This window comes from Mchenga conophoros, linkage group LG13 (genome assembly GCF_057382185.1).
Source record: "Mchenga conophoros isolate Kocher_MC1m ecotype Shallow Benthic linkage group LG13, M_conophoros_male_GT1.1, whole genome shotgun sequence".
Classification (NCBI taxonomy): domain Eukaryota; kingdom Metazoa; phylum Chordata; class Actinopteri; order Cichliformes; family Cichlidae; genus Mchenga; species Mchenga conophoros.
This window is the reverse complement of record NC_140538.1, coordinates 13,956,793-13,972,060: the sequence shown is the minus strand read 5'-3', so window position 1 is coordinate 13,972,060 and position 15,268 is coordinate 13,956,793. Positions and strand designations below refer to the sequence as shown.

General features: G+C 38.5%; 2 protein-coding genes across 3 annotated transcripts in view; one reads left to right on the top strand and one right to left on the bottom strand.

The window, feature by feature from the left end:
* Positions 1–3,855, top strand: part of insyn2ab (inhibitory synaptic factor 2Ab) — a 21,401-nt gene extending 17,546 nt beyond the window's left edge. Inside the window, exon 5 of the mRNA XM_085296599.1 lies at positions 3,477–3,855. Coding sequence (XP_085152725.1) covers positions 3,477–3,660 — 184 coding nt within the window. The 3' untranslated portion in view covers positions 3,661–3,855. The remainder of the gene's footprint in view (positions 1–3,476) is intronic.
* Positions 1–15,268, bottom strand: part of LOC146560960 (indoleamine 2,3-dioxygenase 2-like) — a 22,675-nt gene extending 7,407 nt beyond the window's left edge. Inside the window, exons 1-10 of one of the 2 annotated variants that reach the window (XM_085296600.1) lie at positions 15,003–15,268; positions 14,167–14,262; positions 13,899–14,018; positions 11,684–11,802; positions 11,556–11,570; positions 11,370–11,469; positions 11,115–11,232; positions 10,949–11,000; positions 10,576–10,724; positions 10,217–10,406 (exon numbers count right to left, since the gene is read on the bottom strand). In XM_085296600.1, the coding sequence (XP_085152726.1) occupies positions 10,217–10,406; positions 10,576–10,724; positions 10,949–11,000; positions 11,115–11,232; positions 11,370–11,469; positions 11,556–11,570; positions 11,684–11,802; positions 13,899–14,018; positions 14,167–14,262; positions 15,003–15,092 (1,049 nt within the window). In that variant the 5' untranslated portion in view covers positions 15,093–15,268. The remainder of the gene's footprint in view (positions 1–10,216; positions 10,407–10,575; positions 10,725–10,948; positions 11,001–11,114; positions 11,233–11,369; positions 11,470–11,555; positions 11,571–11,683; positions 11,803–13,898; positions 14,019–14,166; positions 14,263–15,002) is intronic. The other variant, XM_085296601.1, reaches the window with a different exon arrangement.

The following is a 15,268-nucleotide window of genomic DNA, read 5'->3' as shown; positions in this document are numbered from 1 at the left end:
ATAATGTAGTACATTTCTTTGTAAGTGAGCAAACTTACAAATTAGGGCAGGATATCAACTAATTATTTCTTTCTGTGTGTGTATATCTATACGTGTGTGTTTGTCTGTTTTATAGCAATCGCACCGTTGGAAATTTGGAAAGCAGCATGTTTTGAACAGGTCCAAAATGGAGGACACTATGATAGCTTATTAGCTGTGTGGTATTGTAGCTTGGGCAGTACAGTGTTGCAGTGGTTAGCATGTTCCCTTATAGCAAGAAGGGCTTCAGTTTGAATCCACCAATCAGCTGGGGCCTGTGGACTTCCCTGTGTCTCTGTTCTCTTTGGGTATTCCGGCTTCCTCCCACAACTTTAGCAGCCTGTGAACGTGAGTGTGAATGGCTGTTAGCTCTGCACTACAGTAGCGACCTGTTTAGGGTGTACCCCGCCTTTCACTGGGATAGGTTCCAGCATTCCTGTGACCTTGAATTGGATAGAGGGAAGAAGATGAATGGATACCTAGCTACTAGCAGTTAGCAGGTTTGCTAGCTCAGATAGCCTTTTGTTGTCCTCTTTATTAACTCTTCATTCAAGGAAATACCACAGAGAATCAAAAACATGAAGCCTTTACACAACAAAAATAACTCAACTCAGAGATGCAGACAGCTTCAACGCTTTATATTTTCTTGCTATACTTACCTGCGTGTGTTCAAAGAGGATTTACAAGAGCATCAGTTGCAAATTATATGAGGCCTACCACTGAGTCAACCTAGACTACAGCAGGAAGCCCATATCAGAAAAAACATGCTCAGATCAAAGCATTAACAGCTTCTATTCCTGCCACCGCTGTGTTGACTAAGACCCAGCATTTGAAACAAAAGTATATAATGTAGTGTTTCCAATTTGGAACTAACAATGACTTTGAAGAACAGTTAAGTTCAGGAAAAAGCAACTGCAGTTCAATATGATGAGACGCAAGGAGCTAATTAGCACTTGTGTCCCATGCTGAGATAGCGGAGCTGTGGTTGTTTTGTTGAACAATTGTCAAGATTGCCTGTTCTATGCTCATTAATTAGATTGTTTTTTTTATTTTTCCATGCATCTTTGAAGCAGAAAACAGTGTAGCACAACAGCAGAGGCTTTTATTTCCGATATACATGACAGGGAGAGACTTTCTACATGTCATTTACTGTAGTAAACCTGTGGGAAGTTAGTTTCTGCTTCAACTGTTGCCTGTCAGCAGAGGAAATGACTGTCATTCTCTGGTGATTTATCTATGATGCCCCATCATGCAGTTCTGAGGATGTTACACTGCTGGGCCTGAACCGCTCATTTTGTCAAGTGGAGAGTTTGAACTGTGAATGGCCGAAGGGGAAATCATAGGAGGGGAAATGACTTTACATTGAAAGGTGCCAGCAGCAGAAAGAACAGAGAATAGAAGCAAGCAGGTGTACACTGCTGAATGAATAGACTGTGCTATGCTAAAAAGACATCTCACGGCTGCAGTATCCCTCCCAGGAGCAACAATCATTGAATGGTGCTCAGCACACCACGACCGCAGACAAACAAACTGCTCGCCACTGATCAGAGCAACAGCTACTCACACTGCATAGCTAAAGAGATGATTAATCTGCTTTGGTGAATGCCCTAGAAAAGCTTCCCTGTCTCCAGCCGCTTCAATCTGTTGTGTACAGAGATGATCTTAGATATAGGGCTTTTTGTTTGCTGAAGCACCTGCTCCCCAGTGCCACCCGCATCGTACGGCGCTGCCTCTGGCTTCCCATAGAGGCATTTGTCCACAGCGTGCAGTAATTGTAGTGATCTGCCAAGTGATTAATTGTTTAATAATTTCTGAGGCGATTCTGTGTTTCGCTGTTCTGCTCTGCTTTCTGTCAAGTCAACATTATTTAAACAGCACTTGTAAAAGTTTTTAACATAAAACAAAAGATACAAATAGAGATAACAGAGAGGAAACGAAACAATGGATGATATAAATAAGAGATGCTCATCGCATACTGCTAGAAGCAGCAGTTTTAGAAAGATAGAGGATAGTCTTCCCTTTGTGAGGGACTCAGTATTTTGGAGACCTGCAATTGCTAGCTTTCGTTTCCAGTGGAAATAAGAAAAAGTGCAACTAAGAGAGCACATGCTTAAAAATATATTTTTGGTATTAATAATGATGTTAGATTTTAGAAACTCCTTATTGCTTGCTTTTCATTAAATTTAACATATTGATTCATTGGAAGTTCAGACCTGCCAAACTACTATCCAGACATCCATCCAGTTTCTCCCCCTGAAGGCTTTAATAGAGCACTGTTCATAACTGACACTTATCTTAAGGGTAAGGACAGTTCCCAGGATTCATTATGTCAATATGAGTAGAGCATATCCTTTAGGCAACTAATTACACTGCCCATCAAAGCGCTTACCAAATTGGGCCAGGCTTTGCACCTTACCGTCAGTTTCTCTGCATGCAGACAAGGAATGGACCTCATGTTTGACCTTGACTTGTCGGATGTCATCTCCTTTGGCAGCTCTAGTTCTCTCACCCAATAATCCTCTTTACTTTGACATGAATGAGCTTTGTAAGTCGTAGTATTCCCTGAGTCTTTTAAAAGCAGCGTGTTGAGCAATTTTAGCGATAAAAGAAAATGAGGATGAATTAAAAAAAGAAACTCCAAACCAAAAAGCAATTTAACATTCGATTACCAGGTAAGGGTTGCTGCAGAGTATCACTGTCGCAGGTACAGAGATTAATTATCTTTGATTTTAACTATGATGCCTTCAGAATTTATCGCATGCCCTAAGAATAAATACATGCCCTCTACAAATCAATAGCAATGAAGTGAAAGGAGATGGCGTATAATGGTGCATTTATCTCCTGCTTGAATACATGCAGTTAATCAGGGTCTGCTTGGCCTCTCAGTGGTTTCATTTGGATGGGATTAATCCCCACATTCCTCTCAGGCTTGAGAGATTTAATCAGAGAGAGGGTTGAACTATGGTGTCGGAACGAAATCAGACGATGACCGGCCTGGGATTACACTTGCGGATGTGAAAGTCTGATGTCAGGAGCAACCCACATTCCGTCTCTTTTTTTTTTATTATTCCAATATAATCTATTCATTCCAATATAATCTAAAAGCCCTTTGACTGTATGCATTAAAAAATGCAAAGATGAAGTAGAGGAACTCTATTACTCAGAGTCGTCTCAGAAATATGGATATGTGCCGCAACTAATATGTGCTGCCAGGGTGTCTGTCAGTGCATTTGAACCTCGGCCTCCCTCCCTGCCTCCATCTGGCCGTGGATTTTTATGGATTACTAACATAAAAAAATAAGTCAAAACCTGAGTCATAAATATTATAGCCACACAACTTACAGACCACTAACTTTTTAAATGGAACAGATGATTTTTTCCAGCATTACTTTAAGTGAAGAATTACAATAAATAAACTGAAATATTTTGTAATTCTACCTGATATGCTTGTGTTACAGTGTCGAGCTGGACTTTAAGCTGCAGGAGGACAAGCTACAGCCTCTGATGAAGAGACTTTGTCCCCTGGACAGCCAACAGTGCCCTGCTCTGCCTTACTCCAATGAAGTTTTCACATCTACTCCGAAACGCAAGTCGAAGACAGAATCCAAAAAGCATGCTCGATGGAAACTATGGTTCCTCTAAATAAAACCTGAAGCCTTTGGAAACGACCATTTTCTTGGGCACGTTAATACCCCTGTTATTCTCAAAATTGCTGAAGGAATATTCAGATGGGGTAATCAACACATGGGAATGGAAACCACGTGATTTAAGGTTCTGTGTTGAGATTCCACACCATGTCACCTGGGGACTTAAGACCAAAAAAATAAAAAATAAAAACATTTTAGATTCAGTCTTACCTTTTCTGGCATGTTTGCTGGACAGGATCGACACACATCTGCAAAAACTAGGTGAGCTTTGACATACATTTTTGCGCATATATTTTTAAAATCTGTGTAAAAATGGCCGTTATTCACGTACTGGCTCAATGCACCTCTCACTTTATATTGAAATCTCTTTGTTTCACCTTCCAATGAATGCAATGCACTTTGGTCTTTTCCCCTTAGAGTATATTGCTTGGCAACAAGAGGAGGAGCCATGTGGAGGGTCTTTTAATGGGTGAAGCTCTAATCTTTAAACGGACATCAGCCCCCCATCCCCCACCCCCACTTCCTGAAAGCACAAACATTTGACTTTTGAGAGAAGCATGTGTAAAAGACTGAAACGCTATATGACTTTATGTCAGCGCTGTTCTTATAACCCCTACTATCCCCTCCTGTTCCTCCTTATCTGTTAGCATACTGTGTAATTTGTTTGTCTGACAGAACATCTCCTTGCCTTTGCTAATAACTCCTCCTTGTCCTTCCTCTTATTGTAACACCTTTATCTCTTTCTCTCTTTTGTAGCTTTTTATTAAGCTTATGGTGCAACTGACCATCTTTGCTTTAGTCCTTCTGTCATTTTCTGTTCTTGGAGTGACACGAAATATTCAGAGTGTATACTTTGGAATATCTTCATCTTTATAGCAAAGTACTGTGAAATGAATTTTTAAAAATATGTATGTTTGGGCCGCTCCTCTTGAAGCAGGTACAATAGATAAAAAATACAGTATTCTGGGTTAGATTTTTTTAAACAGCATATATAATGTTTTGACTACTTGTATGGCAGAGTATTTTCTATGATAACACTGTTTGCTTTTTATTTTGAGTATTTCTTTATTGGCTTGTTTTGTTTAACAGTTCAGAAAGAAAGTAAAAGCTATTTTGACATTTCTCTTGAGTCCAAGAGTTTGTCTTGGCTCTCAGTCACAGCAAAGATGTGAAATCTTGAAACAAATACATTTTAAGCCACTTGTCTCATGTCCAGTTAGCTACTTTAACAATCCAACTGTTGTTTTGTAACATTTATTTATCCTCATCAATTTAGTAAAATGGGAAAAAAAAAACTTTTGAACGCCAAACACATGTCCGCCAACCCACACAAACAACTGTGCACTGAACTTGCAGCAAGAGCAGAAGGGCTATATACAGTGCTAAAGAAGTAATGGTAGCAATCTTACAGCAGAAAAGACTTGTGTCCACCAGCTTTGGTCAACTAGGGGAAAAAAACAGAAATAAAACACCGATGATGTAGCAATGACACTAAACTTGCACGCTTTTATAAAGCAGGCATTTATTAAATTTCTCTAGTCACTTCATAACAGCAGCTGTCATGTAAATAATTGAATGGAATTGTACAAGAATTGTCAGGAAGACTCACACTGGCCTCCCATTGTTAGATTACACTGTAGATTACATTATTCAGGTCAACAATCTCCATGCAAAGATCTGTACCTTGGAAAAGTGCAATTTAGTGATTATGTGCAATATTATGCATTTTTCTACTGTTTCTACATCACAATTAAAACATTTTCAAATGAAGGTGATTCAGTGTTCTCTTACTGTATGTCTTTTAAATGTTAGATGGTTACCCTAGCCCTAACCGTTCTGTGGCTTCACTCACACAGGCCTAGAGACCAGTTGGCAACCCCCTGGCAACCTCCGGTCGCTAGGAAAAATGTGTATTCCCCTAACCAGTTGGCAAGAGGCTGCCAGAGGTTTCTGAGTTAAAACCCTCATCGCCATTGCTTTGGTTCTTAGCCATGGTTGCCCACAGTTTGCTCCAAGAGGTCGACTTGTCTGTAAACACTTGCTGACTACCCACCAAATGGCAGTGAAACCTGAAAAACTGTGATGCAAACCAGATACAGAGGATTTTCACCCTCTAAGTACAAGTTGCGATTTTCTGCTAAAACCAACATGTTTCAAAAGACTCAAACTTCACTTTGAAGGTAAAGGTCTCTTCTGGTTTGGGTTCACTGTTTCACTACTGTTTAGCAAGTAGCTTCCAAGTCTTTGCTGAAAGGTCAATGTCTTCCATGCAAATAACAGGCAAACACAGTAATTTTTAGTAACCCAAGGAATTGCAGGTTTTCAATCATTTTCAGTGCTGCATGGAATATCTCATTGCAAACAATTTTACCAAGCCACTGCCAGGACCCTCCCGCAACTACAAACAAACCAGCTGACCAGTGGTTGAAGTGGGAGACAGGGGCGATTCTAGGATCAGAGCTTTGGGGGTGCTGAACACCCAAAGAGCTGCCCAGCCAGGCAAGATAAACTTTACTCGTCACGATGAGACATCTTCCCTGTGTCTGTCAGTCCCTGCATCCTTAAATGTCTCCAGTTGTCCCGAGTTCCCTCTGACTGTCTCCTTGGTGCATTTAAACCCCTGTTCCTCCCTGTCCTCATCGTCTGTTGTCTTCGTCTCCGTTATCAGTCATAATTTTACCATCTCTGAGTAAGTCTGCAAATTTATTTATTAAATCATAAGATTCTTAAATTCACCAAGTCTTTCTGTGCCTGGGTCCTCGTCACAAAACATGACATCACTGTTTTGTACATTTTTAACACAATTTAATCCCCATATTTGGGAAAGAAAAGCAAAACACTATTTTAAAAGTCAGTAACAAAACCATCAAATCAGATAAAGGTTATTTAAATGCTGCAAACGAAGAATGGATTGAAATAAAAAAAAAATATACATATCCTAACCTTAATTACTGGGGGAAAAGGATGAATGATGATCATAGTGAGTAAGAAGTAAACCGAGTGCATTTTTTGGACAGAGACTCACTTTTAATGTGTGTGTATAATACAATACAGATATATAAAAATACACTCCAAAAATAGAGTCCTTGAAATGTATGAATGTACAAAATATTGATAAATAAAATTATAAAAATGGAGGCAACTTTGCCTGTGGTACAATCTATGAAAAGATCTTTACTGCAGATACTACTATGGCTCTGCAGATTTTTTATTTTATTTTAACCTATGTCGCCTCACCTTGAGGTTGGCAAATCTGTCTATCACTTTTTTGGTGATCAACTCTATCAAGCAATTTAACTGTTTCTGTTTTGCCTGTCAATATTCCCTGTCTGTTTTTTTACCTGGTTCTTCCTGACCTTGTACTTTCTCCTCACTTTCCCCTCTTTCCTCTCTCCCTCTTTGGACTGACAATCATACACAAATAGATTGTATTCAATTAGATGAAAAAAATTACATTAATATGAAAAAACAAATACTATTAAGATCACTAATAAAAAAAAAGTCCTCTCTCAGTTTACTTTCAACCAAAAGGCAAATAACCAAACCACATGAACATCTAATAAAAGATATAAATATTGAAACACTGATTCAACATTATTCTTGATTGACGGATCATTTGATCTTACACTTTTACCTGAATGTTGTTCCTGGGTTTAATCTTGGCACATGCACATATGACAAAATAACCAACTTCTCTCATTCCATTTCAAACAGGACAGTGGCAACAACAGTAAGCTACTGTTTACTTTATCTATACTTTTGTTGTTAAAATGTTATGTCTCAAACAAGTACTGAATGCTTTTTATATTTTTAGTAGTGTGTCACACAAACAGTAAATATTGTCAAAAAAGTAAGAAATCTTTGGGGGTGCTTTGATTCAAAAAATGGGCTAAAATCGCCCCTGGTGGGAGAAGTCATCAACCAGTCTCTATACTCTATAGACCTAACTTTTTGACCATATAATTTGATAGAGTGACCATATAAAGCAACACTGAGGGTTTCATTAATGAAAAAGGGAGTAGAGAATGGAGGAAACACACTTATTCAACAACTACCCCCTCCACCTTGCAATTCTGTATAAGAGAGTTTGACCATCATAAGGCCTCAGCAACTATTCAGTTGAGTTAAAACAACAAGAAACAAACAAAACAATATTAGGGTTCAAATGCATACAAGCACAATTACACTTGAAAATAAAACAATCACCACACTTAGTGCCTCTCTGTTTCATAGTCTGTTTTACTTGATTATGTAAAGGATTATATAAACATAAAGTGTGCTTTGATTAGTAGGTTTAAAAGCTTTTAGTTGCCACAAACACGATGTAACAATGGTACCAGTCATTGGAAATAATTATTTCCACTAGTTTGCACTACTCTGTAAGCTTACAAGAGCATTGTGGTAAAAGTTCATATTTTTTTTACTTTCACCACTCCACACTGTGACACCTGTGAAGCCAAAACAAGCTAGGTCTTCAGGCAGACACGGAAGGTCATTGGAGGAAAAGTTGAAAATGTGTGCTGCTGGATTCCCTAACTATATGTCATTAGTTTGTTTTTGTCCTGTGACCTATGGAGAAACCCATTTCTTAGAAACAGGTTTACTTCCAAAACTGTGTGTTAATACTCAGGGAGCTTTTTGTGTGTATGTGATAGGTGTAAACATAGCTCAAGTTTGTCATGCAATTCTCCACGAGAAAATGTATTAAAAAAATTGTTGATAGTAGTATTAAAGTAAAGAGGTACAGTTTTCAAACAGAATACTTTGTTAATGTAGTGACGTATTCGTGCTAGAAATCATCCATGACACCATCAAAGAGTGAAAACCCAATAATCATTTATCTAAAAAAATAAAAGTTTACTCGAAGATTTACTAATGTCAGGGTAAGTGCTTGGAAAATTCAATACGGATGAAAAGATCTGGCTGATTTGAATGATGGTGATATTTTTTGTGATTTAGAACTACATTTAGAGTGTTGCGTATGAAAAAGTTTTAGTTATAATACATATTTTTACACTGTTCAAAAATCCTGGATATTTAAACCGATCTTCAAATCAGTTTTATTTATATAGTGCCAAATCACAACAACAGTTGCCTCAAGGCGCTGTATTATTGTAGTATCTTTACCTCTTTTGTACGGTAAAGGCAATAATACAGAGAAAACTGATATGGACTGGGTAATAGGGATGGGAATCACGACAAGAACCAATTCCCAGAGACAGATACTTTATGCTGCAACATCGGCTGTTTGCAAGCACGTGCACAGATAGCAAGCTAACATTAGGCTAGCCAGACAGAATGCTAACACTAAGCTAGCCAAGAACCCAGAGTGAAAGCTGAGCGAATGCCAACCCCAGGCCAGCAGTGACCCTGAATTTCAACAGTTAACAAACTGATAAGAAGTCAGGCAGCAGCCTCCGTTTCTACCTGTTCAGGTTTCTACAGTAGAATCACTATGGCGATCGTTTTGAAGTGTCTTTGTGCTGATTTTCATTTTTGCTTTGTGTTTTTGGCTACTACCTGCATACTTTCACGCCCTGAGGCCAGGCATCGCCATGCACCAGGAGAAAGCCATAACCCACAGTGGAGGGTCTGCCAGTGGGTAAAGGATTTTATCCCAATACCTAATGGCAGTCATGATGCTGTTGCCTAGCCTGTGGAGGTCCGTGTGTGCAAGGATGTGACTCACCAGACCATAAATGATCCACCACTAAACTGGTCATGCTGAACAATGTTACAGGCAGTATTGCATCTCTAGGCCCTTTCACCTCTGTCACATGATCTTAGGGCTAACCTACTGAAAAGCACAGGGCAGCACCATTCCCACCAGTGGCCTACTGCAGGTCATTTTGATATGGGAGTGCTCATCCTGTTCCTTGCACAAAGGACATATATCAGGCATATATATATCACCTTCTACAACTCTGTCCAAGTCTCCTAGAGTAACTGTATGTCTCCTGGAATCTCCTCCATGCAATTGAGACTGTGCTGGGAGAGACAGCAAATCGTCTGGCAATGGCTCGCATTGATGTGCTGTCCTGGAAGTTTTGTACTAACAGTAACGTGGTGGCTCTTACCCTAGCCAAATGCAAAACTACAGAAAAAAACATTCAGAGAAGATGAGGAGGGGAAAATGTTAGTGTCCTGCACCTGTAAAACCATTACTGTTTTGGGGGTTGTCAAATTGTTGCCCCTCTAAAGCACCTGTTAATTTCATTAACACAAAAGCAGCTGAAACTCATTAACAACCCCCTCTGGTACTTAACTGACCAGATCAATATCCCAGAAATTTAATTCCCCTGATGCTATACTCTGAGTTAAAAATGTTTCTTAAATTTTTTTGGAGCAGTATATATTTGCCAGGAAATACACTGAGGTTTCTAGACTATGATAGTCTCTCTAAAATCAGTGCCTTTTGAGTGGTGTTACGAACACTCTTAAGGAAGACCATGAGGTTGGATCCACCAGTCCCAGTGGTGTTGAGTGCAGTACCCACACCTCTGAATGGACAGCCCACAGATTGCGCGTGGTTACCAGGAATAATGACGTACTTGGTCACAGTATTGAGGTGATAGTTTCGTAAATCCACCAGTGCGGAGACACAAGAGTTGTAGGCCTGACAGAGGTCAGAGTTGGAGCAGGACAAGATGAAGTCTCGCAGCGGTGGACAGACGGAGAGCGTTTCTATCAGCTGACGGTGGGCAGGAGGCATGTAGTCTCTCATGCGTGTCAGGAACGCTCCTAGATTGAGAGAATCAGTGAAAGGGACAGAAAAGAGACCTTGAAAGAATGAAAATAATTGTCTATCCTGGAAACATTCTCATTCAAAGCAATCAGCTGGCTGCACAAATGTGATTTATTCACGAGAGCCATCTGAAGGGGTCAAAGGTTGAAGGCAATGCATGCTTACCTGTCTCTTCCTCATGCTGGATGCACAGCAAAGCATCAAAGCATTGAATAGCTGAACTCTGGGCAGCACTCCCACCTGATAACAAAATAGGCTCATCGCTCACACCTTCATACATCACCCCCCTTGGAAGCATTGGGTTGTCTCTCCATCTAAAACAATTCAAACAAAAAACCTATACTGCAAACCTCCTTTTAATAGATGTACATGAATTTAAATATGTATGATACGATTTCAGATGTTATCCTACAAAATATAAAGTGCACCAATAGAAACAGATAAAAAGATAACTTTTACTGAGATAAATCTGCATGAGAGAAATACTGAAACCTTGAAAACCTTAGTTTGGAGAACACTGTAGCAGTGCTAAACTCACCCTGAGACAAAAATTCTCAATTTTCCATGAAATGCAGCTGGCTCCACGTGATCTGGAAATAGCACAGATTCAGTTGTCTAATTACCTTGAATTTCTCTGTCTTCATAAAAGAGCACAGCATGTAAAGTGATTAAATTCATGTGAGCAAGCCTTAATTCAAACTTACTGTGCATAAATTTGAATTTTTCCTTCATCTTCTTTAAAGACTGAGTTACTTTGATGAGGCCATTTTTTATCCCAGTGAGGTCAGAGACTTTAATGGCACGCATCACCTCCAGCGCCCCCTGGTTAAAGTCAAAGGTTTAAACAGCATTACCAAGTTACAAGTGGCAAAAGCACACACAGTTTGTGGACCAGGGAATAGAGAAATTGAAAACACCAAGCTAATGTTCAGAAAGACTTCAAAAGAAGTAATACTAACCATTATGCCGGGTGAAGCCGCCATCTCAACCAGCAGTGACACAATAAAAAATCCCCTGCAAGTGTCACCACCAGGGAAGGAAAATATCAGGTCCATGTTCCTATTTTTAAAAATAATATTTAGCAAACAAATGAGTAAAAACCACATGACACATGAGATTACATAACAGTCCAGAGTGATACTTACCCAATTCTCATATCCCTGAAATGAAAGTAAAAGAAAGAAGTAGCAATTATTAGAATTTCACTGTGAGGTTATTATTGCATTTAACGAGACTGCCTAATATTTTGGCATTAAATAAGAAAAAGGATTACCCTGTGGGATCCTTTAACTTCCAGTTGGCTAAAACTGAATCTGCATATGTCAGGATCGGTGGAAGGCCAAGTCTGCGTGATACCAGCCAAAAAGGCAGGGCCAGAGCCTTTGGGAGTATCTATCAAACAACCATAACAGTGAAGTTTCAATCCAGCAGGCTCATTAAGATTTCAGGGATTGTAGTGACTATCTTTTGGCCGCGCCAGCAGTTTTGACCAGGCTGATTTGTCTGATGATTTCCCTTTCTACTTTCTATTTAACATTAGCTAGTGAAAAGTTTCACTTTTGCTGTGAAATATGTCACCTCCTGCTTAATATAAATTTGGTTTAGTCATGGTCAAATTAAGCCCTGCAGCACCATTAGTCAAAATGTAAATGTGCCTCTATCTACCACATTGATGACATTCCCATCAGTTTTAGTTTATGTTTTGTTAACAAATGCTTATTTTTTGTGTTATGAAATAGCAAGATAAAACTGTGTCAATTTCTAATAACGACACACTATTAAGCACAAGTAATGGATTCATTAATAGTTTATTCGTCATTTATGAACCATTAATCCACCTGCGTATGCCATTTATAAACATAGATATAAACGTTAAATCTTTAGTAATTCATGGTTAATTCAAGCAGTTAATAGTTGTTAATTAAGTATTGTGTGTTATTTCATCTAAAATGAGGACACTCTCTACCTTGCAAAGCATTTATAAAATAATCTCATGGTCACCAGGACCTTAAGAATCAAACACATCTCATCTGTCTTCACAACAGAAAAGGATACAAACAAAGAGCAAAATGATACAACATGCTAATATTTAATGGAAGCTGCAAATATTGCTCACTAAATATTTGCAGAAAACTGAAATGTGAGCAGCACCAGAGTTTGTAGGAGGGTTTAAGACAGCAACAGAGTACTTTAACTTATATTGAAACTTCTGCATATAAAATAAAACATTTTTTATTTTATATATATATTTTACTTTATTTTTAGTTTGTTCCTCGAGTTTATCTTCGCTTTAGTTTGTAGTCAGCTGTAGTCAGCTAGCTAGCTTTAGCCAGATAAGCTAATGCATTAAAAAAAATTAAAAGGAGTTGGATGTTTTCAGCAGTGGCATGGGGTGGTATGTCCCACTCCAAGTGTCACCCTAGTTTTGCATGTAACAGTGTTGTTTATTTTAATAATAAACCTACTGCAGGCTGGCTGTGTTTGTTGTTGTCAGTAGCAACCGATGTCTATAATTATGCAAGAGCACATTTTGTTCCAACACCAAACAAAGGCATTTCAGACAACATTGGTGGTTGATACACTCTGGCAACGGAACAAAGGTAAGCGTCATTAACCCTCTCGGTTTAACAGATGTGCTTCACCTGTAAATGACCTGACCGAATAAATCTGACATAGCAAAAAGCTGCACCCACACTGAGTCATTGCAAAAAAAAAAAAATACATATATAGGTTTATCATGAAAAATGTGTCCATGACCATGCAGATTTCTGGCATTTTGTGTAAATTTAAGCATGGAACTATTTTCTTATTTCCAATGAGTAAAGGAGTGTGAAACATAAGTTAGACGTGTTTGTAAATGAACCACCCCATTTTGTGTAGCTTTCTGGATTTTATACTTGTTTCATTACATACTTATTTAGTATAGGCTGTATAGTACATAAAATCAAAACTCACATTTTTTATGTAATTGAAATGTTTAATTGTGTGGGCTAAAGGAAATGTGAAACATGTGTATACTTACTGCATTTGATATATTTTAACCATATATCATTCATATTACAGAATGTAACATCTGCATATGTGTAAAAAAAATGGCTTTGATTGTCCCACCCCATTTGGTTTCCATGACACCCTCATGCCACGCTAAGAAAATTCCTCTAAATCCACCTTTGAATGTTTCATAAAGAATGAATTATGCATCAACTAATACCTTACTGATGCTTAATAGTGTTTGGTTATAAAGTGTTACAAAGTCTTCTTTTTCCTTGTCCGTATATAAATGCATAAGCTGAATTTCTGAAAGTTCACTCTTAAAGGACTTTTTAAAAAAATCTCCATTTTCTGTGACCTAAAAATGCAGTTGACAAGTGGACAAAAAGTAAAAATACTTCTATGTGTGCATGGGGCACTATACTTGTAGGTCAAACAGCTAGAGCACTATTGATTGAAATGTAAACATTTTACTGTCTGTCATTTGTGTGTCTTACCTCAGCAGGTGCATGTTGTCCTTCCTGCCATACATATCCCATGCTGATGAATCCTAGTGCTAGGTGAGCGAGCCTAAGCTCCCGATGGTCACTCAAAAGATCTGGACTCAAGACCGGCATCTGAATTGTGATTAGATTTTCTGTTTAAATCTATTTATTTTTATTGGGAATGGTGATCATCATCAGGTCTCTCAAAAATACACCTGTACACATTTACATGTATGGCCTGTCAGTATTTTTGTACTTGGAAGGCTTTGCTCATTCTGACCTTATCAACCAGATCCCGTAGTTTACGTGATTCTATCAGATGTATGAGATTATTTGCGAGGTCCAGCCACACCTGATAATGGTCTGGGAGGTGAGTCTAGAAAATAATAGGAATAAAATGACTTGCTCATTGGGTTTTGATTGTTTTTTGCGTGGTGGATTTTCATGTAGAGTGTAATCAGTAACATCATCAGCTCATGTTTTCCATGGTGCCTGACCTGCATGTCAACAAATGACTGGAGTCATCAATCAGCAACAGCAAGCAATTTAAAAGAGGCCATAATAAACAAGGCAACGCCCTGCCAAGCAGAAAACAGGGTCCAAAAGGGCGGGGAGATGGAAACTATAGGCTATACCATAAACAGAAACAATATTAGACTAATATTTTTTTTATGAGCGTCAGAGATTAATGCTGTTACATTTTGCTACATTTAGAAATCAAACCCAAAGAACTACAATTATCCAATTTGAGAAATATGTATCAATAGTTTCTATCAGTTGACTTATACAACTTAGATTCAATTAATTCTATTAAATGCTGTAGCAGACTTAAAGACTTAAAGAGACAGGCTCACAACAGATAAGTAGTCCTTCGTTATATTTCTAGAAAACAAGCATAATTAGGCCAGAGAGACTGTTATCTAGCTGGACAAACGTTTAAATTAAGGCTGCTGCTAAGGTATGTGTGTGAGGATAAACAACATATACAGCATAGTCAATGTTATATTATCCTTCAGTTTCAAACCTCCTTGATTTATCCAGTATATGGCAAAACAAAATGTGTCTCAGATGAGAACATTGCATCATTAGAAGAGAAAAGATAAGGGTGAAACCTACCAGTGGCTCTTCAAGTAGAAATCCAAACTCTTCAGAAATATCAAATACATCAAAGTCTGCTTGTAGTGTTTCTTTGCTATTAGTCTCCATGTCTGCTGGCCTGTGTAGCACTACAGTAGGCTGAGAGACATCAGCTGTTAAAACTTGCACTGAGCCTTTTTTCACTCCCTTTGTCACTTCCCTTTTTATTGCACTGAAGAGCAAATAGCCAATCACATTTCCCTGTCCTTTATGTCAAGAGCTGACAGACTGAACAGTTAATCGGC